General features: G+C 37.4%; 1 protein-coding gene across 2 annotated transcripts in view; it reads right to left on the reverse strand.

Annotated features, from left to right (window-relative positions):
* Positions 1-12,270: 12,270 nt before the first annotated feature.
* Positions 12,271-24,358, reverse strand: part of SLC12A2 (solute carrier family 12 member 2) — a 58,932-nt gene continuing 46,844 nt past the window's right edge. Inside the window, exons 20-27 of one of the 2 annotated variants that reach the window (XM_075740356.1) lie at positions 23,259-23,396; positions 22,506-22,553; positions 20,771-20,893; positions 20,480-20,591; positions 19,917-20,003; positions 17,478-17,613; positions 16,056-16,123; positions 12,271-15,156 (exon numbers count right to left, since the gene is read on the reverse strand). In XM_075740356.1, the coding sequence (XP_075596471.1) occupies positions 15,021-15,156; positions 16,056-16,123; positions 17,478-17,613; positions 19,917-20,003; positions 20,480-20,591; positions 20,771-20,893; positions 22,506-22,553; positions 23,259-23,396 (848 nt within the window). In that variant the 3' untranslated portion in view covers positions 12,271-15,020. Of the gene's footprint in view, positions 15,157-16,055; positions 16,124-17,477; positions 17,614-19,916; positions 20,004-20,479; positions 20,592-20,770; positions 20,894-22,505; positions 22,554-23,258; positions 23,400-24,358 lie in introns of both variants that reach the window. The other variant, XM_075740355.1, reaches the window with a different exon arrangement.

The raw sequence follows: 24,358 nt of genomic DNA on the forward strand, positions 1-24,358 counted from the left end.
GGTCTATCACATCCCCTACCATGCACCAGCCTCTGGGAAAGTTGAAAGGTACAATGGACTGCTAAAAACTACCCTGAGGGCAATGGGTGGTGGGACCCTCAAACACTGGGACACACATTTAGCGAAGGCCACCTGGTTAGTTAACACGATCTGCCAATTGAGCTGGCCCTGCCCAATCAAAACTTCCATACCCAGTAGAAGGAGATAAAGTTCCTGTAGTGCACATGAAAAATATGTTGGGTAAAACAGTTTGGGTTATCCCTGCTTCAGGCAAAGGCAAGCCCATCTGCGGGATTGCTTTTGCTCAGGGACCAGGGTGCACTTGGCGGGTGATCAGAAAAGATGGGGAAGTCGGATGTGTACCCCAAGGGGATTTGATTTTGGGTGAAAATAGCCAATAAATTAAATTGTATGTTAATAGCTATATACTGTAATAATGGTATGACCATAAGAATCACCCAAAACTAATGAAGGATGGACTTTGGAACTAGAACTGACTTCAACTGGTGCCCAGGAACTTCATCGAAAATCACATCTTTGATGTCCAGACTGTGAGCATGGACCATACCAGATATACCAGCTGTGAAAAAAAAAAACTTTGGATGCAGCGTGCAACAATCCAGCAGCACGCACCATTGTTCCTGCTCTGAGAGACTGTAATGGCAGATGGAACCCAAAGCCATGGCCTAAATGAACTCGATGGACACTTTAGAGCGATGGCCCATGGCGTAAGAGAATGGTGTCTGTGAAATAATCTGGGCATGACGTATATGGTATAGAATAAGGGGTGGATAATGTCCTGGTTCTGGCAAGGATAGAGTTAATTTTACAAGGAGCCAGGACAGGTGACCCAAGCTGGCTGGGGGCTGTTCCATACCATGTGATGTCATGCTCACCATAAAAGGGGGGGGGGGGGGGGGGGGGGGCGGTGGGGTTGTGTTGTCGGGCAGGGGGGGGCGGCCGCGGTTTTCGGCGCAATACCGGGACGGGCGGAGTGTGTGGTCGGTCGGTTGGTTGGTTGGTGGATCGGTAAATTGTTCTCTGTTATCACCCATTGTTAATATCTGTTATCAGCACTGTTGTTGATTGTTTTCCCCCTCCCTTGCTGTCCCAGTAAATTGCCCTTATCCCAACCCTCGAGGCTTTGCTGTTGTTTTTCTGTTCTCCTCCCCGTTCCGCTGGGGAAGGAGTGAGTGAGCGGCCGCATGGTGCTCAGCTGCCGGCTGGGCCTAAACCACGTCAAGAACATACTTATGCACATAGCTACACAGACACTCCCTCTTCACTGCAATGAAGAGGACTGATGAATTATTGTCTCTGCTACACCTGAATTTTTGAAAGATTTTTAATTTTAGCCCAGATCACTGAACTGACACCTGAATACCAGATATGTTCTCAAGGCCTATCTTGTGGTTTGAAGCCAAAGAACACATACGCATTCAAGAAGACAGGACCCCAACCCCAGTACACTTAATTAGCTAAAATAATGCATTATGTCTAAGCGATGCAAATACAAGGGCCTAAACCTGGATCTCTGAATGCTGTAAAATAATTGCCATATCTCTAGGTCTTACTGTTCTTCATGTGGACATAGCTTATGGAAGTTCATTGTTCTCACTGCCCCATGCTTTTAGACCTATATTCACCAGTGAGAAAGAAAAAAGGAGAGGTGGGGGTGCGCACATGCATGCATGCGTGTGTGTGTCAGAATACAACCAAGCCATAACCTTCAACTGCACATTCAATTTTTTTTTAAATGTAGTTTTAAGATAAAAATCAGCACATAGATCAATCATATCACCAAAAGGTACAAGTTTCATTGCTTTTTTGTCTGTTCCAGAAAAATCATCTAGCAGAAGGCTGAAAGTAGGCAAGAAATAACCGATTAAAAAGTTACTGATACAACAGAAAGCCTGCAAAGTAGTTCACCCTTAAGCTTAAAAGGTAATTGCACTGTTCTTCCCCACTCATGTAACATTTCTGAAAGTCATAAATTCTTAAAAATCAGAAATAAAGGCAATTATGAGCATCTGAGATAGGAAACAATGAAAACATTTGAGCAGTATGGCTCCCACACAAGATTGCCAGGCACAAGTGAGCTATGGCCTGAATCACCTGTAAACATTTAAGTTTAACATCAACCAGGAAAAGTTGTTTAGTACAAATATAACACATCTGGTATGCTCTAATGAGACAGGAAGTTTACATCATCATTTTGTGCACATTTTTTTTCCCTGGGTGTACAATTAACCTGTGATGAAGTGATCAGACTTAGGAATTTTGAGATTAACTGTGGCAAACCCCAACAATTCCTACCTCTTCCAAACTGGCTTTTGATATCATATAACCTTCATATTATATGCTTGAACTCTCAAAACTTAAATTGCCAGCACAAGCCTCCCTTTCAACCTTACTGACTCAGCATTGCCTAATGCATAGCCTGGCCTGCTCTTGCATCCTCAGCATCCAAATTGCACTTGTTTCCAGGTCCCAGTTTTATGATCAACCACAATCTTCAGCTTCAGTATTGGAGCAAAGTCTGCAGTTCCACACCATCTAGCAGTTACAGAGTTCCTTTCTTTTTCCATCTAAATTACTCATAAATTATGCAAACACTAACTTAATAATTTGTGTCACATTTTTGAAGGCCATTATACTGTAAAATGACTGCTATTATTCAGCACAGTGTTGTTGGATGCCTTATTTTCATGGCATTGATTCAAATACACAGTTGAAGAACCTAATATATTCATTCATGAATTTGCTGCAGTCTTTATTTTCCCTCAGTATGTCTTCTCAAGTCCCTTTCTAAGTCTCAGATAAGGCTTCCAATAGCCTAAGTCACTGCACATTTATTATTACTTCTGTCAAGAAAGACTTTTTCTAAATTAAAATTTGTTCACCTGGATTGTCAAGCTATGATAGAAAATTGACTAATAAATCTGCAGGAAAATTCCAGTTCTACTAATAGCATCATCTTTACATTTTTATGAAAAAAAGCATGTTCATATGATCTTCAATTAAATTTTCAGTTTCTTTCAGTTAAACTTTTCATATTTTTCAATAAGCCTACAAGAGCCACAAAGTTTCCAGTTCTTCAGAAAACATGCAGGCACACAGGTGAGGCAAAGTCTCAGCTTCCATAGAACTTGCAATATGACTAGCAATATGTCCTGTTTCAGTGTTGGGGTCAGTATCTTCAACTCAAAGGAAGAATTCTTAACAGCTCATGTAAAGCTGAAGCTAAATTCTAGCCAATAGCTTTAAAAACTATCATTTGAACACCTTACACTATAATAATTTTTTTTTGTCAATTTCCCAGCATTAACTGAACAAAACAACCTACTCGATGGCTTACATTTCCTGTCTAGTCTAAAACCTTTTATGAAGTTCCCAACACGGAGTGGAAGAAAGAAAAGAGGAAGTAATAAAAAAGACAAACCAAAACAAACCAAATTACCTTCCCTTAGAACTTGCATTTTAGTAGATAATCAAATCTCCCCCCATACCAGGTGTTTCAGCTCATTGTTTCTACTATAAACTTAGGTACATTAATATCATCAGCCTTGGGTGCTGAATTGCCCAATATATTTTTTTTTCTGTACAAATCACTCTTTGTGGCATCTGTTTTGAATTAGTTCCATCTATAATTTTCATGTCAAAGTGCAGGTGCTTCTTCCCTTTGTTACTCCCAAAGGTATATTATTTCATCAAATGTCTATTGTTTATGAAGAAAAGTAAACTAGGTTACTTATGAATAATACACTTAGAAGTAAGTCAATTTAAAACCAAACTGGATGACACAGTTGATCCCACTTCTTTTTTAAAACAGGTTTTAGAAAAAGTATTTTTAAATGGCCACAAGTTGTCTATTTCTGGATCAATGAATATTTTTCCAAATTATCTTCCAGCCATGTACAAAGTTAGTAAGATATGATACTGCTAAGAGATTCATCTAAAGGAATTAATTCAACTAGATGTAAAACAAGGTGTTCTAAGTTATAAACCAAAAATGAAATATAAATGCCTGAGAAGATCTGATATTTGTTAGCTGAGAGACTGGAAATTGATAGTTAAGAATCACGATTCAGCTTGAAATGCCAATTTACCAATTTATCAACTGGTGCATAGAGTTTAGAAAAGACAAATTAAAAACAAAAAAACCAACTATGGTATTTTTCAGGCCAAACTCAGTACTGATATACCTCAACTCTATGTCTGTCACTCTTGAGCCGTAAGACTAACATCACCAGTTTAGTCAACAGTAGTCCCGTCTCTGGAAAGTGTAATGTGTTTCTCCACAGGCCTCTGAACTTTGTAGAAAAGCACTTTCCTGAATCATCCATTGAATTCTTGGACACATAATGCACAGTATTTTAAGCCTTTGATTTCAATATGCCTAAAACTCAGTGAAATCCTTACAATGTGTACTATTGTTACACTGATCAAGCACACCAAGATGGTCTTAAATAGCTGCTCTTGAATCAGAGTTGAGTTTCATTGGGATAGGTCTTAATGTAACCCATCTATTAATATTACTCCATGGAAAATATCGAGTATACCAGACATGCTGTTAACTAAATGGATGGAAATTCCTTTGCCTGCTTACCATATGATGCAAAGAAACACTATTTCTAAGTATCCCACAGAATAATAAGATCCATTCAGTCTCAAAACAACTGTTTTTTGGCTAAATGGTAACTGTCCTGGAATCCAGTTTTCAAGCCAAGATGAAAGTAGAAGACAACTGTTTGAAAGGAAATTTGATAGTTATAAGTCATTTTTCAGCTGCTGAGAACACAGATGTAAATTTTATAAACGTACCCACTTTACAATACAAGAGTTTGTGGAATGTGGAGCTAACCACAGATGAGTGTTGTTTCCTTCTTAATGGAGTGAGTTACATCCACCACTTCCTTAGGCTAGCCTCCTCTCCTGAGAAGAGGAGCAACACTTGCTGCATGCAACACTGAACAGAAGCATAGTAATAGCGCTACTCAGTCACATTATTGATGTGAATTCAACATGCTGTAAGGCACTTCAGTGTCTTGCCACTCTGTCCTTTCCTTTTTAAATGGACTGAACTGGCTCTTGTGTATTTGTGTTTGTGTTTAACGTCCTGTCTACTCCTGTATGTTCCCCAACTTCTTTCAGTGAAAGGAAAACTAAACTACCCTTCATCAGGACACATGTTCTTAAGGAAAGCACAGTCCAGAGGAAATAGCCAAGAAAAACAAACCACAGTAACCAATGCTTGAATTGAGCACCAGCAAAGCAAATAATTGAAAAGCTCTTGTTCTCATGAAGTTACATTAAAAACCCACCAAAACATTGTTGCTTGTGAGACAAAAAGCCAGTAAAAGAGAACATGAAATGGGCCTCAAATACATATATAACTTGGTATGGTTAATTAAAAAAATAAAACAAACCCATCCTTTGTAGAAAGCAGTATTTTTTTTAATGTTTCTGAAGTTTCCAGACAGACATCAACAAATAAGTGGTTCATATCTACTTATCCATAGAACATGCAAAAATGTTACAGTCACAGTGCCAGATCTACCTTCGCTATTGTTCAGACTGTACTTTCCAAAATGAATTTAATAGAAATGTGTTCTAGACATGAGAAGGAATCACTTTGAATTCTCTCAGTCCTTTATCTCCCTTCAGATTAACAACACTATCAGTTAATAATATATAATTTTCTTTTGTGAAAAATCTATCAGCTGGTTAGGAAAGCTGTTTAGTTTTGCTTTTGTCTAGTGTTACCTAATTAACCACTCTGATTTTCTTAATTTTTCACTTTCAGCCATCAATTTTTTAAAAATTGCCTCTCAATTTTTAAGTCATCATGACTTCTCCAATATTTTTCTCCAAAACATTCACCAGTCTCATCTCCAAGAGCAGCACATCCATCACCAATCCTCATAAATACACAGAGACTCCGTCACATGCTGCTGTAGTAGCATATTAAAGAACTATGCATTCAGACATAGAACACAGTCTACATGAAACAAACACACAGAAGGATGAAAGATGGTTATGAAAACAACCAAGAACAAATATTCTGAAGTGACCAAGACAAAAAGCAAGATTTGTTAAAAAGCAACAGGAAGCAGAGTCCAGAATATGGTCCACATAAGCTGTCAAAACACAAAAATTTCAGTCATGCAAGTAATATCAAGTATTCCATAACTAAATGGTTAATTATGAAGAAAAAAAAGGATGAAAAACAGTGAGAAAAAACAGCAAAATGCTTTAAGCACTTCCATAGTACACTGTGCTTTTAAAAAAAATTTAGTATGCACAGAGGGCATTCACACTCTCACACCAGCTCTGATAGAAAATGGAAATAACAAGAAAAATAATTCGAAATGTTATGCTAATTACCTCCACTATAAAGCTTTTCTTTCAGATGCATTCTCATTTGAGTAAGACCCCACATCTGCACTTCAGGTGCCTTTTTATGTCAACTTACCTTTCCACACAATGCCTTCATTTCTTTCCAGAAGAGCGAGAGAAAAACAGATGACAAAGACGTGGCCTTCCTCCTCTTCTCAACAGTCATGTATTTACCTCAATTCTATTCCATGGTTCATGTATCTTCTCAGTCTACCCCTTGTGTCCATACCCTGAGTTCCCAATTTTCTTCTCACACCCAAAACACGCACACCACTAATTTCTCTAATCCATGTTCTTTCTTTTGTCCTTAGGTGAATTGAATGTGCCAGTTAATGGCTTCCATTTAAATTCCCATCCTCTTAAAACTCCTTTATGACACTTAGGATGTCCTCTCCAAAACGGAACTCAGAACCATAGGATCTCATTCACAGGCATTCGTCTTCTGCCAGTTGGCTTAGATAGGAAGTAGATAGTTTGTATCTTACTTTATGTTTATGGACTGAAGGAACAAGCTGTCTTATGTATTTGATTTTTCTTTATCAGTAACAATTAATTATCATAGAATCATAGAATGGTTTGGGTTGGAAGGGACCTCAAAGATCATCTAGTTCCAACAACCCTGCTGCGGGCAGGGACACCCTCCACTAGACCACGTTGCCCAAAGCCTCATCCAACCTGAGAAGAGGAGCAACACTTGCTGCATGCAACACTGAACAGAAGCATAGTAATAGCGCTACTCAGTCACATTAAACACTTAAACACTTCCAGGGAGGGGGCATCCACAACCTCTCTGGGCAACCTGTTCCAGTGCCTCACCACTCTAACAGTAAAGAATTTCTTTCTAATATCTCATCTAAATCGACCCTCCTTCAGCTTAAACCCGTTACCCCTTGTCCTGTCACTACACTCCCTGATAAACAGTCCCTCACCAGCTTTCCTGTAGGCCCCCTTCAGGTATTGGTAAGCCGCAATTAGATCTCCCCAGAGCCTTCTTTTCTCCAGGCTGAACAAGCCCAACTCTCTCAGCCTGTCCTCGTAGGAGAGGTGCTCCAGCCCTCTGATCAGCTTTGTGGCCCTCCTCTGGACTCACTCCAACAGCTCGATGCCTCTCTTGTACTGGGGCCCCCAGAGCTGGACGCAGTACTCCAGGTGGGGTCTCACAAGAGTGGAGTAGAGGGGCAGGATCACCTCCCTCGACCTGCTGGTCACACCTCTTTTGATGCAGCCCAGGACACAGTTGGCTTTCTGGGCTGCAAGCGCACACTGCCGGCTCATGCTGAGCTTCTCATCAATCAATACCCCCAAGTCCTTCTCCTCGGGGCTGCTTTCAATCCATTCCTCGGCCAGCCTATAGTCGTGGTTGGGATTGCCCCAACCCACGTGTAGGACCTTGCACTTGGTTTTGTTCAACTTCATGTGGTTTGCACGGGCCCACCTCTCCAGCCTGTCCAGGTCCCTCTGGATGGCATCCCTTTCCTCCAGCATGTCGACTGCACCACACAGCTTGGTGTCATCGGCAAACTTGCTGAGGGTGCACTTGATCCCACTGTCCATGTTGCCGACAAAGATGTTGAACAGTGCCGGTCCCGGTACCGACCTCTGAGGAACGCCACTTGTCACAATTATTCCACAACACAGGAATGTTTCAAAGTTAGAAGTAATTACAAATAATTAATTTAAAAGTGTTTCCCATTGAAAGGAAGAGAGAATATTCCTAGCATTCACAGCAAAACCTAGAAATCAGGATTTGATCTGAATTCCAAATCTGCCACTAAGTCACTTCCTGGCATAAAAGCTGCCACAGAATAGGGTTAATTATTGTCAGAATAAGGACAGGACCACAAATTCAGGACCTATCATCCTTTATTTATAGTCAAAACTACAGTAGCAAAAGACACTTTTTATAACTAACCTTGCTTAATCCTGGGAAAGTGAAAATTTCTTGATTATGACGCATTTGGACTGATGGTGCACAGATACATTTGCAAAGAGAAACTCCAAATCATATACTAATACTGGAATATTTTGTGCTTGGGATAGAATGAGTTTTCTAGAATGACCCAAGAGCTTCAGGCCAATAGTACAGGATGGAAAAAGTCAGATCAGTTTTCTGGCTAGAGAGGATGCTCAGTTCCTAGAGTTAACAAGTAATCATAACTTCTATTTTTTACCCATTGGAATTATTTGCATCATGGTGACTCCCAGGTCCCAACTGAGAATCAAGCCAAATTTTTCCAGGTGCTTACAAACATGGCAAGAACAAGCAAGCAGCAAGCCCCAAACCCTGCAATACAATTAAACTAAAAATATCATGGGTAAAGAGTGCTTAGTAAAGTTTAGCATGTATTTGTCAAACCTTGAGTTTTCCCAACAAATTCTACCATGTCTGAAATACTACTTTTGCAAATTGAAGGATACAGAAAGATTTTAATGAGAATAAAGACTCTTTAAATTAACAACACTCAACTGTGCAATCAAAAGTAAAATGAAATTCTATATGAGGTTAGCCAAAATCCCATGGGAAACCCCACACTGTTCTGTGGTTAGCCTTGATTTCATATATTAATAGTGTGAATGACTGTTGTCGGTTGACTCCATAAAATATAATTTCCTTTGAGGTGCAAGCTCCTCTTGGCAGGCACTGTGCTTTGACCTGCTATGATTTCTAAGTTACTGGTGCTTAAACTACTATGTTTTACTACAAGAAACAATGCTTAACTTTTGTGTTACATTTTTTGTACTTTACATGTGTTTTGATTTTTTTTTCTTTACCCTCACTGCTCATCAGAGATGATTGACCAAAATATTTATAAAACACATAGGCTAACATTGGCATACTCTTTTGTACATATATCCCATTCCCTGCTCCATATATAATTTTTTTTAAATACTCTTCTAAATGTTAATCTGTGTAATTAGTGACAATAGCACAAAGGAATTGTTCAAGAATGCCTATAATTTGCAACACTGTGGTTAAACCAGCCAGCCAGGCAGCTTGGTCTGAAAGAATGAATGACCATATAGGGCTGGGAGTGAGGGTGTTTCAAGGCTAATCTGAGCTCTCTAAATTTTCAGCCAGAGCCTGTGGAAATCCTTTGCTTGTGACTCCATTTTACCATCTGCTTTGCAGAGACAAATTTAATTGCAGAGAGATGTTCCAAGATTTAGTTATTAGTTGTAAAACATTTCAACAGTGATAAAGTTATTCTCAAGCTTAATAAGCTTGAAATGCATTGTGCTACACTATTCAGTTTCTTGCAGTGCTTTAAATAGTCAGTACCTGAATATTTTGGGATGACATCGTGCTTTTACCATCTTGCTCCTGCCTCTGTACTTGTAGAAGGTCATGGACGTTTGTCTTGTTTTTACTTATGAAGCAAAAATACCTGTTAGGGATCGTTCTGAGACTAGATGGGACATGCCTGTTTTGTTTTCTAACATCTGTTCTCTCTCTGCCTGCAGCATTTATCTTTCTGCTAAGGATACCACAGCTGGAAATAGCCACAGAGAAAAGTGCTTTATGAAATGGTGGTTACTTCGTGGTAAAAAGGCTATTTGAACTCTACGGGCAGCATCTGCATGGAGATTCCTGCATCCTTTAGAACAAAACCTGAGTACTTTTCCCACAAGGTGCGTGTATGGGAATAATATAAAACTTTTCTCCAATCCACAGTCAAAATTATGAAAAATTTAATGCAAAAGAATACTATTATGCTGATATGCGTCAAGTTTATTCAAAGCACTAAGTCGTTTAGCCCATGAAACCGAAGGAACAGTGCAAGAAGAGTGTATTAGCCAGTGCAGTTTCAGGCATTCCTGAAATGTTGAAAGACAATAGTGCCACCTGGCGTTACTATTGTAGCTCGAATACCTAGAAAACTCTACACAGAAAGTATTTCGTCTTTTTTTTTCACTAAAAAGCATGCTTTACTAGCAGGATTTTGTAATTATTACTGTGGAGGGGAACTGAGGGACTATGAAGACGAGGTGCCTGCACCCAGAACCTCACACTAGAATTTTTGACTACAGCTTATCAAGGTCAGTTTTCCCCCAGATCATGACTGGGTGGGAGCAGGGTTTTGAGGTCGTCTTTGACGTCCACTGCTACTGCCATTAGATTCCTGTTAATAGCGTATTTTGCGAGATTTCACTGAAGCATAATAACATTTTCAGCACACACCACCATGCATAAGCAAACATGAGAGTACTTTACAAAAGGGCAAGCTTATGGCAAGCCAGGGAGGGCAGGTGTTCGCAGAGGCTATACTACACCTCGCACAGCCAGGGACCCCATTGCCACTACAGCGGGCCCGGGGCCGACGGTCTAACGGCCGCCGCGAGCGACAGGACAAGGGGAGACGCCTGCAGCCACTAGGAGGACAAGGGGAGACGCCTGCAGCCAACAGAAGCGCGGAGCTGCCGGCAGGGGCGGTGCCGGGGTGTGTGTGGGGGATGTGTGTTAACGGCGGGCGGCAGGGCTCTGAGGGGCGGGAAAGGGGACTCTCTGGAGCGCAAGTTAAAAAGTTCAATATAGCATTGCCTGATATTTTAAATCCTGAATGATTCCATTTTGCCTCTCGCCATTACGTTGTGATATGCAGGTAAACATGGCTGCATGTCACAACATGGCTGTGTGATGGCAGCTTAGTACCCCTAGGCCTGCACAAGCCGTGAAGCAGGTTAGCAGAGGGCAGAGTGAATGCCGATTTCTGGAGCTGCAAAGCCAACCTTTTCTAGAAGACTGAGCAGATCAAGGGTGAGACCAGCAAAGAAGCTGTTCTCCAGTTCTTTTTTCTGCTCTCAAATCTGTGCCTACTACACCAGCAAGAACAGGGATGTAAGGACTTGGCCTAGGCTTGACTTAGAGTGTCACACAGGTAAGTTCTGGTTGTGCACCTTATCAGCAACTGTTACATATACAGCCTGAAGTACACTTTGTCATTTGTGAGATGGAGCTCTGGGCATAAAAGGCATGTTTCAAGAGAAACATCTTCCCTGCTTCTGTTTGGAGATGCATGCTACTGCTTCAACATTTACTCTTCCAGTTCAAGAGTTAACACAGTGATGACTTCCACCAGCTTGTTTCCCCCTCTCCTAAATGCAGGCATCAGCCTCCGTCAACCTAATGCAGAGCATTTAGTAAACTAAGGTTATATAGTAAAGGTCTGAATTTATTAGAGGTTAATTTTAAACTAAAAATTCTCAGTCACCTAGCTACACTGGGAAACACCAAAATTGATGAGATTAAAGTTCTTCATCTTTCTTCATCAGACCCTCAGCTGAGAAAACAACTTGCCATTTCTCATTATGCTCTTAAACTTAGATTTTCCAACCTGTTTCTAGTTGAATGTAGATCAGTGAAGGTGAAACATGTTTTGCTTACAAGTTATTCTACCAACATACTTCCTCATATTCCAGGGGGCAGTTTTGAGGGAGAAAGGGGAGCTAACAGTCTTTCACCGTATTCAGAAGCAAAACAAATTGTATATGTAATAGAAACAAATTTTCAGATACTAATGTTCCAGTTTAAACACACCTCATATTGCATATTGGTCTGCATTGTCTGGCACATCATGACAAATTTCAGCAAGTCAAACAAGGTTTATTTTTCATATGCCGTCACCACTATTCCTAACCCAGTAGCAGCAAACATTCCCCCAAGAACAAAACATTTGTCTCCTTGTACGAGATACCTGAATGCCTTTAAATTCTACTCATGGTCCTATGCAAATTCCACAATAAAGGTAAGTATCAGATGTGCGCAATAAGCATACTCATGTATCAGGAACTATTTTTGGCATTAATCTGTTAAATTATGTACATTATTCCCTATCCCCCACAAATAAAAAAAGGCTTTGTTACACAAGATAGTTATATTGAATTCACTTCCTTTTATTGCAGTGACATCCCCCTGGTACAAAGTATTAACTGCAATAATTACGTTAAAACATTAGAAAAGCATTTGTGTGTGACAGTTACAGTACAGTATCAAATCTTACATCTTCAAGTGGGCCATTACCCACTAACGCTCAAATCTTTAAATTAGCTTCAGTTATTTTTAAATATGTAATGTGAGGAAGCATATAAAAAGAATGTATGTAAAAGGAAACCTAAATACAAATCTAAGTGATCAAATAAATAACTGATTTTCTCCAGCTATTACTGTATTTCTAAACCCATAGAAAGAAACCTATCTATAGAATGTATGAATTGCCATGTGTGATTTCATTTTTCAAGTAATTAATGATTGGAACATAACTAAATTTGGCGTCAAAAGCAGAAGTTAGAGTGACTGCCACTAACTGAGATCTGTTACAAGCAATTACCATTAACTCTTGAAATTTTAGTGTAGCAAATAATCTCGAAACTTGACCTCATGCCTAGTGTTAGTGGACTTTTGAGAGTGCATGTGAAAAGCATCCTATGTTATTTCACAGACATTACCTTAACTATCCCCATATGCATATTTAGATACATTTTATAGAATTTTATACACATATATGCATGTATACACACACTTCATTTGGTTTCTGTGTTACAGATCACAAGCAATGGTTTTCTGAATGGGCAAAAAACCTTTTAAATAAGTGTAGCTGTGCACTTTTTTTTTTTTAAGATAGCAGCATTAAGTCCATGCCTTACTGTCCAACTGTTCAAAAGAATGTAACCCACAAAACAAGAAGAAACATGGCAATGATTCCATATTCACAATGCGACATCCTTATCCCCTAAAAACCTGTAATAGATACATTGGTAAGTTTGATCCCCACCCCCTCACCTGGAAGGAAACAGCACTTTTACTGCAAACTGTCTTGTTTTATAATGTTTATCATAACAAGCTAGGTTCATGCTGGCATCAGTTATCTCACACTTAGCAGCAAAACATGCATGTTTATTTTTCTTAAGTGAAATGATTCAATAGTTTCAAATCCAATTGACAGAAACAGCAAAAAAATTTTCTGCATTTTACCAAGAACCTGACAACAGTGTATACTGCACTGTGTAGAATATTTTTATCTTTAATCACAACTTGAAGAGCTCCACCTTGCCACACAATGATTATGCTTTTCCTTCAAAAGAAAGAGTTACATTTCAATTTGATCTTGTATTTAGCATAAAAATACACCTTTTCTGTGCATTCTTAAATGAAACTCACTCAACCACTGGTAAACTGATCCAGTAGCATGTCCAATTCTAATATCAAAAGCTTGTGAAATGTTTTTAGGCAATCCTTTCTATCCAAAATATATAGGAATTTAAAAAACTGTTCACATTACTAACCTTTATACAAAGGCTCAAGTGAAATTTCTTTTGTAGATGTTCATAGTAGACTAAATTATGAAGTTTTCAAAATATACAATGAAAGGGCACACAAGATTGGCAGTTTCTTTATTGAACATAGAAAATGTATAAAGTCGGATGTATGGAATAGATCTAAATTGCTAAACGATCAAACCTGAGTATTATTGAGTAAGACTAAATGTATTTTCTGAGAACTGAATGAATTGACCTAAAAACATCTCCCGTAGTAACTAGTGGTCCTTTTAACCATTTGTTGAAAAATGCGAGAGAACTGTAGCTTTTACATTTCATATTGGATAGCAAGATTCCACATAGTGTTTACTGTTTTCTGTTAGATAGCATCACATTGCTTATATTATCCCCATTCAAGCCTTAAGCTGAGTTTTGTTTCAAAATAAGTTGAGAGTGACACCAAAACATAATATGCGAAGAACTAGGACAGGTCTTTTTATTTTCTTCTAGTTTGTAGTAAGATGAAAAGCCTCAGCCAGTAAGAGGAATTCAGTTTCGTATTAGAGCTACAGAGCAAAGATTGGCCAGTATCCTTCACCAAGGTAGCTAATGTTGGCTGTGTATCTCAGTAGTGCCAAAGTAGTACGCATTGTCAAATTTGAGACAAGGATCTTTTTGGCTAGTAGAATTAGTTTTACTTTGTTACAAAATTTAGTAGTACAGTCTTGACAATAACATCAGGAATTTTAGTTCAGCCGACCTGCCCCAATTCTCAACATTAAATCTAACAGATATAATAAAAACCCCAAAACTTTATGACAATAGAAAACATACAGTACTAAGAACTAATAGCTCAATGGAAGACTGAAAAGCAGCATTCATTTTTACTGAAATATGGAAGAGACTAGAAACTAAAAGGAAGTCTGATTTAAACTCTTAGTTGAAGGCAGATTTTGACATTCTATATAAATTTACAAAATAGGATGTACGGATAAGATTTGGTTAATTTCAGAAGGCACCTCAAGGCTAAAAGGCTTTTATAAATCTATAATCCTTTCATTGATCAAAAATAAAACATTTTATTGCTGCTATTCAAATAGCAAACAAAAAGCTTGTCTTGTTCTTCAGTCTAACAAAGAATCCTCCCCCATTAAGCAAGATTAAATTACAGAAAATACAGACTAAAACTGAAGATGTCACAACTTTAGAAATACAGTGACTTTCCTTGTGTGCTTTCAAGTCAGTGAAACAGTGAAAGAAGAGTCACTTTTTGCCTTTGTGATGTTAATAAACTATAGACCATATCAGTCACTCTCCCCTGGGCACTGAAGTACCATTTCATCATAGCTCTCCCATGTGCAGTACTCTTAGGAATAGAAGGTAAGAACACTCTGATGATTCCCACGAACAAGGAGAATTGGTGGCAGATCTTTAGAAAGAGCTTCTAACCAGGCCATGTATAGTGCACTAGAAACTGCACCTTTTCGTGCAACTGGCAAACTCCTACAATTCACAAGGGAAAAAAAGCATTCAACAATTAGAGAAACCTGGTTAAGTACAAGTCATACCACATAAATATGAAAATATGATTCTACAACTAGTAGATATTAAGTCAAATTCCCTGATCTTTTTAGAATTCTGTCCCCCCGCCCCCTCCAATTCAGTTAATGAGTTGAGAGTTCCTATCTTAAGCACCACAGGCCTTTACATCTATTTACCCCTCGCTTTTGGCCTCTTACCACCCTTTTGTATTCAGGTAGCTTCATAGAGACTTTTTCTCAGTTGACAACAGTTTCCTGAAAGAATCTTCAAGATTTTAAAAATACAGCTTTTTCTTACAATGCCAGGTTGGTGCAGTCTAATATTCCTTCTCCCAATCCTTCCAAAACAAGCCATGCTCCTTTTAAAAAAAACCCAGTAAGTTATATTTGTCCTACTCAAACTTCACTTGTAGTACTACTTCATGGAGCTCTGAAGCAGGCTCCTAAAGGCAACCACAGTGAAGGAACCTATGATCTGCATTCTGCTGGTTTACACCAAAAGTAATTCCATCAGCAGGATGATGATCTAGCTTTATCTAGAGATATCTCCTAGAAAGAACTGAAAGGAAGGACCTGAAAGAGAGGGAAATAGTTGCACACAGGCGTGGAAGGAATGTGAGAATCCTGAGCTGCAGTAGAAATGTGGAGGTAATCACCTAAACCAGTGTATCAGAAGCACAAAACTACACACGCCACTTTTCATTCATCACTACAGTAGCTCCACATGTCTAATAAATACTTTCAGCACTGAAACCTCCTTGAGTAAGTCAAGGCACAGGCTTTTTCCCCAACCTGTATTTACATGTATTTCAAATTGCATTTCTATATCAATTAAGGTAACAGTACAAATCATCTACTTACATGACAATTATGTTAGCTGTACTTGAATGTTCTTTCAGCAACTCATTTAGCCTAATTTGGCGATAAGTCTGTAATTAAAGTGAAACTTGTTAGGAAGATCTTTTAAATAAAACTAAAAAAAGTTTATTTATTCAAGAAAAATGAAAACCAGTTATGATCAATTGGTACGAGTCATTTATAGAAGGCAGGTACTTCCACCTCAGTTTGGCAATTTATTCACTTTTCTGAAATACCTATGGTTGCAAGGCTGGGAGAGAAGAAAGCAGTAAGCTTAAAATATGCAAATAAGCCAAGTACTATGAAAGCTAAGTTTAAGATAGTTCATCTAATAGTGATACCATCCTCCATAGCTGGGAAGCAAGAGCCCCTTATGCTGTCTTCCAGGTTCTTTTAACTATATTCTCTAGGTTCATAGTGAGCAGGTCTTACAGAAGTGAAGCCCCATCTTCATTTGGTAAGCCTATCCCTATAAGGCACCTCCCTGTTCTTACTACCCTATCCTGTCTTACCATCTGAGGTAGCTTCCTCAGTTCTCTTTTACATCAACTGACTTTCTAGCAAACATTTTGAGTTAATCATTTCTTATAGTTCTATTGTTCTCAGATGAGGTGAAATCTAGTTAGCCTCCAAGCTAGTGTCTGCAGAAATAATTAAGCTATTAGCAGACAAAAGAATAAATCACTTCAGTTATCTCACTGAAATGAGTTTTGACATGAGGAACAGGAAGGCATCAAGCAGTTCATTAACTATAAAGTAACTGTACTTTATTAAATCTTCCAAAGCCCAGCCTCTTGGTGATATGCAGTAAGCAGATCTCAGCAGCAGGTGCCAGTCAATCTGCACCTACCTGTTAAACATTTAGTTACCCCCCCACCCCTCCCCCCCCCAGCATTTACAATGCAGAATGACCTACCAATCCCATTTCCTCTCTACTACAAATCCTCAAGTTGTAAAAAACCGAGACAGCAAAAAAAAAAAGGTAAGGGTGGAATATACTCAGAACCATCCTGAAGAACTTCAGACCACTGAAAATTTAGCCAGTCTTTCTTTAGATACTTGTCTGTATCTGCATCCTGTTACAGGATGCTACCTAAGTCTCCTCCGTAGAAGCACTTGAGGAGGAGTACCTCTGATGTCTCTGTAGCACACAACTGCTTGCCAAATATATCAAACCTTTAATTGCTCCTTAACACCACAATTAGATATAGTGTGTTGTTTGGTTTTTTAATTAACAAAGTAAAAAATGGTCATTTGGTCAAAAATGTCAAACAGCTGAATATAGACTATATTACTCTAAATTAACTGCTGAAATACTGTAGGAAAGCAGTTTAGGTGTGAACTCATTGATATCACATCCACAAATGCAGTAGGAGAAAAAAAAGTTTAACAACATTTAACATAACACTCTAAAGAATACAGAACCTTTGTTTTGTAAAGCTCAAGTTCATTATCTGTTATCCTCCATGGTTCATCCTCCTTCATTTTGTCCGCAACTTCTTGTTCTTTATCATCTTCATGAAGTCGGAAGGGCTCTATCATTTCTTCAAAAGCTGCAATACTGGAATGATTAAGTGAACATCCATATTAAAACAGATATGAGTCTGTATGTCAGCAATAACTTTCATGATATCAGAAAGTAAGTTTTATTACCATGTAAAAATAAATAAAACTGATTTTTTTCCCTGCCAAGTGCAGTTAAAACATCAAATCAGCTATTTGTATATGCAGACATTATCATTCAAACAAACAATTAGGGACATATTTAGGAGCTGTCACTGTTCATAGTGCAACTAAATAGAAAGTTTTAGCCAGCTTAAAAAACCCCACAAAACCAAAAACCACAAACAATAACTTTTGGTAGTTTTACTGTAATTGTTTGAAAATTGAAGAGTACTGCCTTAGAAAATGTATAGTAACTAACAGTAGCTTCTTCAGAATTCAGTTTGAAAGAAGAAATTTACATGTCATACTAAAAAAAATAGCTATGAAGTCTCACACTACTGCCACTAGGATTTTGGCTTTGTTGTTTTTATTTTGTTTCCCTTTATTCTTTCCAATACAGTCCAAGAGCCACATTCAAATGCAAATAACCATAGCCATCTTGTTTAGTCTTCCTGTTGCACTTGTTAGAATATGAGGTGTTACTTTGAATTGACTTGAACTTTAGCAAGAACTTTGAAAAAACCTTCCGAAGACTAAAGCGGCATCCATTTCTACTAGGAAGAACAATTTACATTACCCTACTTTCTCTACCCACATTAGGATATCTGAACAGCAAACAAAGGCTGCCACAAGTTATGAAAGTAATTTGTCTTTGAATAGCCCCAGCATGTGAGATCAATAAAACAGATTTTTAGCAGAACATACTGCAATGTATGCCTTACATCCAATGAAATAACTACATTTGATGCTATTTGAATTTTTTTTTATAAAGATGACAAGGTATTGCCAATCTTCTGTGGTTGCAAACTACAGTGTGGAAAGTTTAACAAACATTAATGATAATAAACTCTTAGGATATATTGTAATCTCTGTATGTGTAACATGTTAGCTTCTGCATAACTAAACACCCCCCCATGCCCATTTTCTAACTGAGGTGTTCCCGTTCCTCCAGGAAACTCCCACACTACTAGAAAAATCCTTTTTTCTACCCTTTGTGGTCTTTACTGAAGTTACGCTGTCTTCACCTTTATCAAAAGGGAAAACTCAAATGTGATCTGCTATTTTTTGGCTGAATAAAAAGAAAAGTATTAACAATATTCTATTATACAACACAGCAACATTTAAATATAAATCATCTTCCTCCACTTAGTTTACATCTATTGTTAATGCCAACTGCTATCTTAGAAAGGTTTTGGATATATTGCAGGGAATTCATCCACAGATATAAAAGAATGCTCTCAGAAGAAATAACTCATGGATTGCTTCTATGAAATAAAAATAATTCCATGTAATTCTAAATCTCGATTTTTTTAATGGATAAATGTGTGCAACCTCTATGTTTACACATTTTACAGTAGCAGGCTCCCAGAAGCAAAGACATCCAAAAGCAGCAGAGTGCTAGAAATAATGCTACTGTTTTAGTTGCTTGATATATTCTGTATATTTAAGAAAAGGTCATTAAAAAGCAGCATATAAAAGAATGCATATTAGCATTTACGATTTACATAAGTTGCAAAACAGTATTTCCTAATTTGCATGACATATCAAGTTATTCAGATACATGCATATCCATGCAAAAAGATATTTTTACAACTTCAACATACTAAAGACAACTTGAAGGAAAAGGAGGGTGCTATTTTTAGATCTTACACCTTCTGTTACAAATTTGTACTGAAAGTCATCGACAATTAGTATTTTTTTAAATTTGAAAATCACAAATATCACATGTATGATCATTCCTGTGTAAATTAAAAGTCCAAGCAATTTAAACAAAAATAAAACCAAAAACAACCAACCCCAAAACACCAAAATAAAAAAACCAAAAAATAGATCAGGCTATTTAAAAAACCAAGCTTTGGTATGTTAAACTAAGACTCCAAGTTAAAAGACCATTTAAGGTTTTGTGAGCATTTCTGTTTTTAAAAAAGAGATTGCTCCAGACAAATTGCATTTTTTTAAACTGTATTTTTCTAAATTTCATGTTACAATCTAAGGGCCTGGGATTTAAAAACTACAAACTTCTATGTTCTTGGCTGTAGGACTTAATGCTTAATTTACTTCCTGCATTTTCAAGAAACACTGGATGTCATAGGAATCAGTATATCAAAACTGTTATGTAGGAAAGAATTAAGTATTCCAAATTAATGAAAGACATCAAGAATTAAACTAACAAACAAGTTGCATTTTTCTGAGACTTACTTTTCTTTCTTTGGCTTAGTATTAATATCCCCAAGAACCATAATGTCCGAGAAGTCTATCCGAAATTTGCTCAGTAAAGTAGCCATCCTGTATCAGAAAAACAAGCCTTTATGCATGATCAGATACTTATTTATTTCACAGGGTAAACAGGTAGGTGTTTGGTAATAAAAACACTAGTTTAAGACCAAAAAAAAAAATCAACGTAAGTGCGATAGAAAAAAAATCAAATTGACCTGGCATATGGCTATAAATCAACAATATGCTTTGGAAAAAAAACCCAAAACATTTTAAACCCATAAAAAGCTAAGAGAAGAGCTCTCCCTTAAAGACAACCTCAGAAAAATATTAGTTAGTGTCAGACAATGCTGCAGACAAATTGGTTTAACTTGACATCTCCTCCAAAATAATTTAGGGGAAATGGAACTTTTTTGGAGAAAGAAAATAGAATATGAATACACCTGAAGCAAAGAACAACTGAAAGAAAGCTACTAGGTAGAGAAAGTAATCTACTGTGTAACATGTTCTATTAGAATTTTAAATGAAATTTCTAAAGGTAAACTTACGCTCTTCTGTCATGATCAATCCTGTTTATTTTTCCACCAATGAACACTCTGATCTTACAGTCTTTCCACTTCTTTTTGGTTGTTAGGAGATACGGAATCAACAGTGTCAAACCTGCATTTTGACCAGAATTTCAGAATGATTCAGAAAACATAGCATCCTGTTAGACTTTAATAGCACAAATTTGTAATCTATATATAAACTGACTGAAAGATATCTATTAACAATTAATTAAAAATAACTTCAGTAATCCTTTTTTTCAACATTTGTTTTCAAAGTATAAAGCACATTACCTCCATCATCAAAGAGCCACCAGACATCAATATTGCTTTTCCCTTGTTTCTTCTGAAACTGACTACTAGCATCAAGAAGTCTTTGGTCAGCCAAGTTTAAAGGAGAAGATGGGCTCTTTGAATCTGGAAAAAAATATGATGAAATTTCATTTTTTAAGTGTTTTGGTTAATCACCCTGAAATTCACCAAATGCAACTTCTTCATATGTTGCGGTATCTCTAAGTTTAAATTAAAATTGTTTCTTCCTCCCCTAAGCCAATTCCAAATTTTGAGTGAATGGATGTAAACTTAGGTATATTTAGGGAGTCTGCAAACTCAGCTTCAGCAGTTAAAGATTTAAATATCAAAGTAATTTAGCAGACATTTGACAAATGAAGGATCTGTAATATCTTTATACAGTCATTTGCCTGGACAATGTAACTAACCTTGCATACATACTTCAGAGCATTAGCTCATACACTTGCTACCTCTTGCAATATGACAAAATTTCCCTAAAAACGTATAGATAGTAATTTACAAGTATGCCATGTCCTAAGCACTTTTCTTAAATCCATTTTTCTTTAAGTATGTAGTGAAAATAAAAGCTAGTTCTGCATATTGGAATTCTATCTTTTGCAACAAGTACAAGTAGAGCCTGCATGTGCTAGGCTCTGAAGCACAATATAGACTATTCTGTGTGACAAAGATATTGGATTTGCTGAGAACAAGACAACAATGGCATTTTCAATTAGACTAATACAGGCAAGTGTATTTTTTTAAAAAATATAGAAAAAATAACTCCTTTCCCTTAATTAAAGTCTCAGTTTGAACAAGAACCAGGAGTTGAATATTCATCTCAGTCCTTATTTTATTAGGAATTTTTAAATTTAGAGTACATCTGTGACTGATTTACATTAATGTACTATTTTACTACATACTGGGATTTGTTCCAAACTGCCATGTTGTGCTTCCATATGTAATCTCTCTTTCCATTATTAAAACATAACAGCTTCTAGCTATTTAAATTATGAAGAAAATGCCAAAAAAGTTAGGTAAGTCTTAGTTAAGACAAAAATATTTGCTTAATTCAAAAAGTTTGAAATAAACCAGGAAGTGAAAACTGCTCAATTCATCTGTCAAAATGCTGATTATTTGAATGACTACTTTGCATTACTTCAGATGTTAATCTCACTGAGTGGCTATATCATGCCTTAATTTGCAAGCTATTGAACAATTCCAAGTAACAGAGGAACAACTGTGACTATAGAAGACCTACTGAACAGACTATACCATTAGATAATATTTCCCTTACTCCTAAATCAAGTAAGGACTCAGACAGATACCTGGACAAAGAACTAAGCAGGCTCCTGAACACATTTCAAATATTACTTAAGAGCTAAAGTAAAAAAAAAAAAAACAAAAACACCCAAACACCCACCAACAACAAACCCCCAAAAACCCAAAAACAACCCCCCCCCCCAAAAAAAAACCCAACACCAGCCAACATATCTTAGACACACGCAGAATCCTTTCTCAGTAGCAACTTGTTCTGGGAATTTCCACACAGTTGCCTTTTTCCACATATTAATCCCTAAAGATGAAGCACATTCCAAAGTAGATATGAAGAAACAAGTTAACATTGCATGGTTTATATTTTCCTCTCTCCCATATATATGTGTAGAAAGAAGTACAAAAGGAAAACTGAAATTAACAATGCAAAAGAATGATTTAACACAAAAAGGTGGAAAATGCCTGCCTTTTTTCAACAGTGGTTGTGTTGGAGTCTTTCCATCCTCGTCCTCCTCTGGAAGATTTTTAAAGATACAAAATAAAAAGGTTAATTTCCTTTGTGATGTTAATGAAAACACAACTAGTGTATATGAAAGAAATGAGAACATAAAGGTGTAGAATGAAATGGATTTTCATACAAAGAAAAGCACACAAATGCAGTCTACCAGATCCTGAAATTTACTTGTACTTTAAAAAAAAAAAAAATAATTACATCACTCACTCAACTGTTAAGTCACTCCTTTTTAAAGTAAAAGCTTAAAGAAAGTTAATTATCGTCATGTCAAAATATCCTGAATGATTTGTGTTTGTTAACATGCATACAATTTTCTAGCCTGAGGTGAAAAATTCCTCATAAATTTAGCAGCCTTCAAATCACACTTACTATATAAATGTGTGGCATATTCTCAAGCAATTTTTAATGCTTGTCAAACTCATTAACAAAGAAAATCCATTGTAGGTCACTGTCTATCACCTGTTTTATTTAGGGACTAGATGTGAAAGACTTACTTTACATACTGGTAAGCTCTAAACCAAAGTACGTAAGTGATTAGACATCAACAGCATGTCTAAGCACAACACGTTTCCGTTCCACAGACACAAAAATCCCTTAAATAATTCCTTGGTGAAGGGAGAGAGGAACTGAAGAGGGAATGAGAGAGAGAGAGAGAGAGAGAGAGAAACAGTGAGAACTCAAATTTCATTGCTAACTAGAAGTTACCTTTATGTACAGTGGGAGTTCTTTCACTAGATGATGGAGCAAAAGCTATAGAAGTGTCTGTCTCTGTCTTCTTGCTATAATCCACTTTTACTATAATATCCTTGGTACATGGAGATTTTTCTTGGGATGAAAGTAACTCTTCTTTGAGAAAGCAAAGAAATACATTATAAACCACTGAATTGTTCCACATGGTATCAAAAGACGTATATGACTATATACAGATGGTTCACAGCTGGTTAAACTCTACTGCAGCTGTTATGCTATGGTGAAGAGAGGGAAAAAAATAGCAGAAAACAACAACAAAAATCTTACATGAACTGCTTCAGAGTACAAAGAGGCTCCTCCTCTGAGCCGAGCTCTAATTTCCTGCTAGTTCCTCCCCAGATTTTGGGTGCTGATTGCATTACCACAGGCTAAACATAAAACAGAGCTAGCTAATACTGAGGAAGTACAACCAAGAAAAAAAAAATTACTTTGTGAAACATTTTCCACTTCCACTCTAACTCCAAGAAGAAGATGAGCTTTAGACAGGGCCCAGACCAAGTATGTCTAACAGCCAAGCTGTTTTTTCCAGGTTTGGCTTCAGTGGAGCTACTTGGTAGCTGTCAAAACAAACTCACAGTCCCCAGTGGATACTAAGACTTGGTGTTCTATTTCCCAGTCCGCTGAGCAATGCTGTTTTCACACTGCAGGTTCAATCCTTGATGTTTCTCATAATTCTCTGCCCTCTTGCACACAGTGACAGGCTCTCTGCCTCTCTCTAAGTCTTAAGACATTCATATGTTTCCAGTGAAGGAACAAACCTCCCCTCTTTCAGGAAGATGCCCCCCTACAGAGCATGTCACAAGCATTCTTCCTCATTGTAGCAGCACTGGAGCAAGCTACAAACAAATTACACATTAGCAATTCAGTAGACAATTGCTGCCAAAGCTCACAGGCTTCCCTCATTATTCTGCTTGAAGTTTAACTGAAATTATACTATTTGGCTTAAGACCACTACCTACACAGCATAATTAAGTTGTCTACATTGAAAATAGAAAACCTTTCCAAACTTAGACTACTGCTGAGGTCTCTAAACTAGTGTGCTTAGGAGTTGGCAA

This window comes from Balearica regulorum, chromosome Z (genome assembly GCF_011004875.1).
Source record: "Balearica regulorum gibbericeps isolate bBalReg1 chromosome Z, bBalReg1.pri, whole genome shotgun sequence".
Classification (NCBI taxonomy): Eukaryota; Metazoa; Chordata; class Aves; order Gruiformes; family Gruidae; genus Balearica; species Balearica regulorum.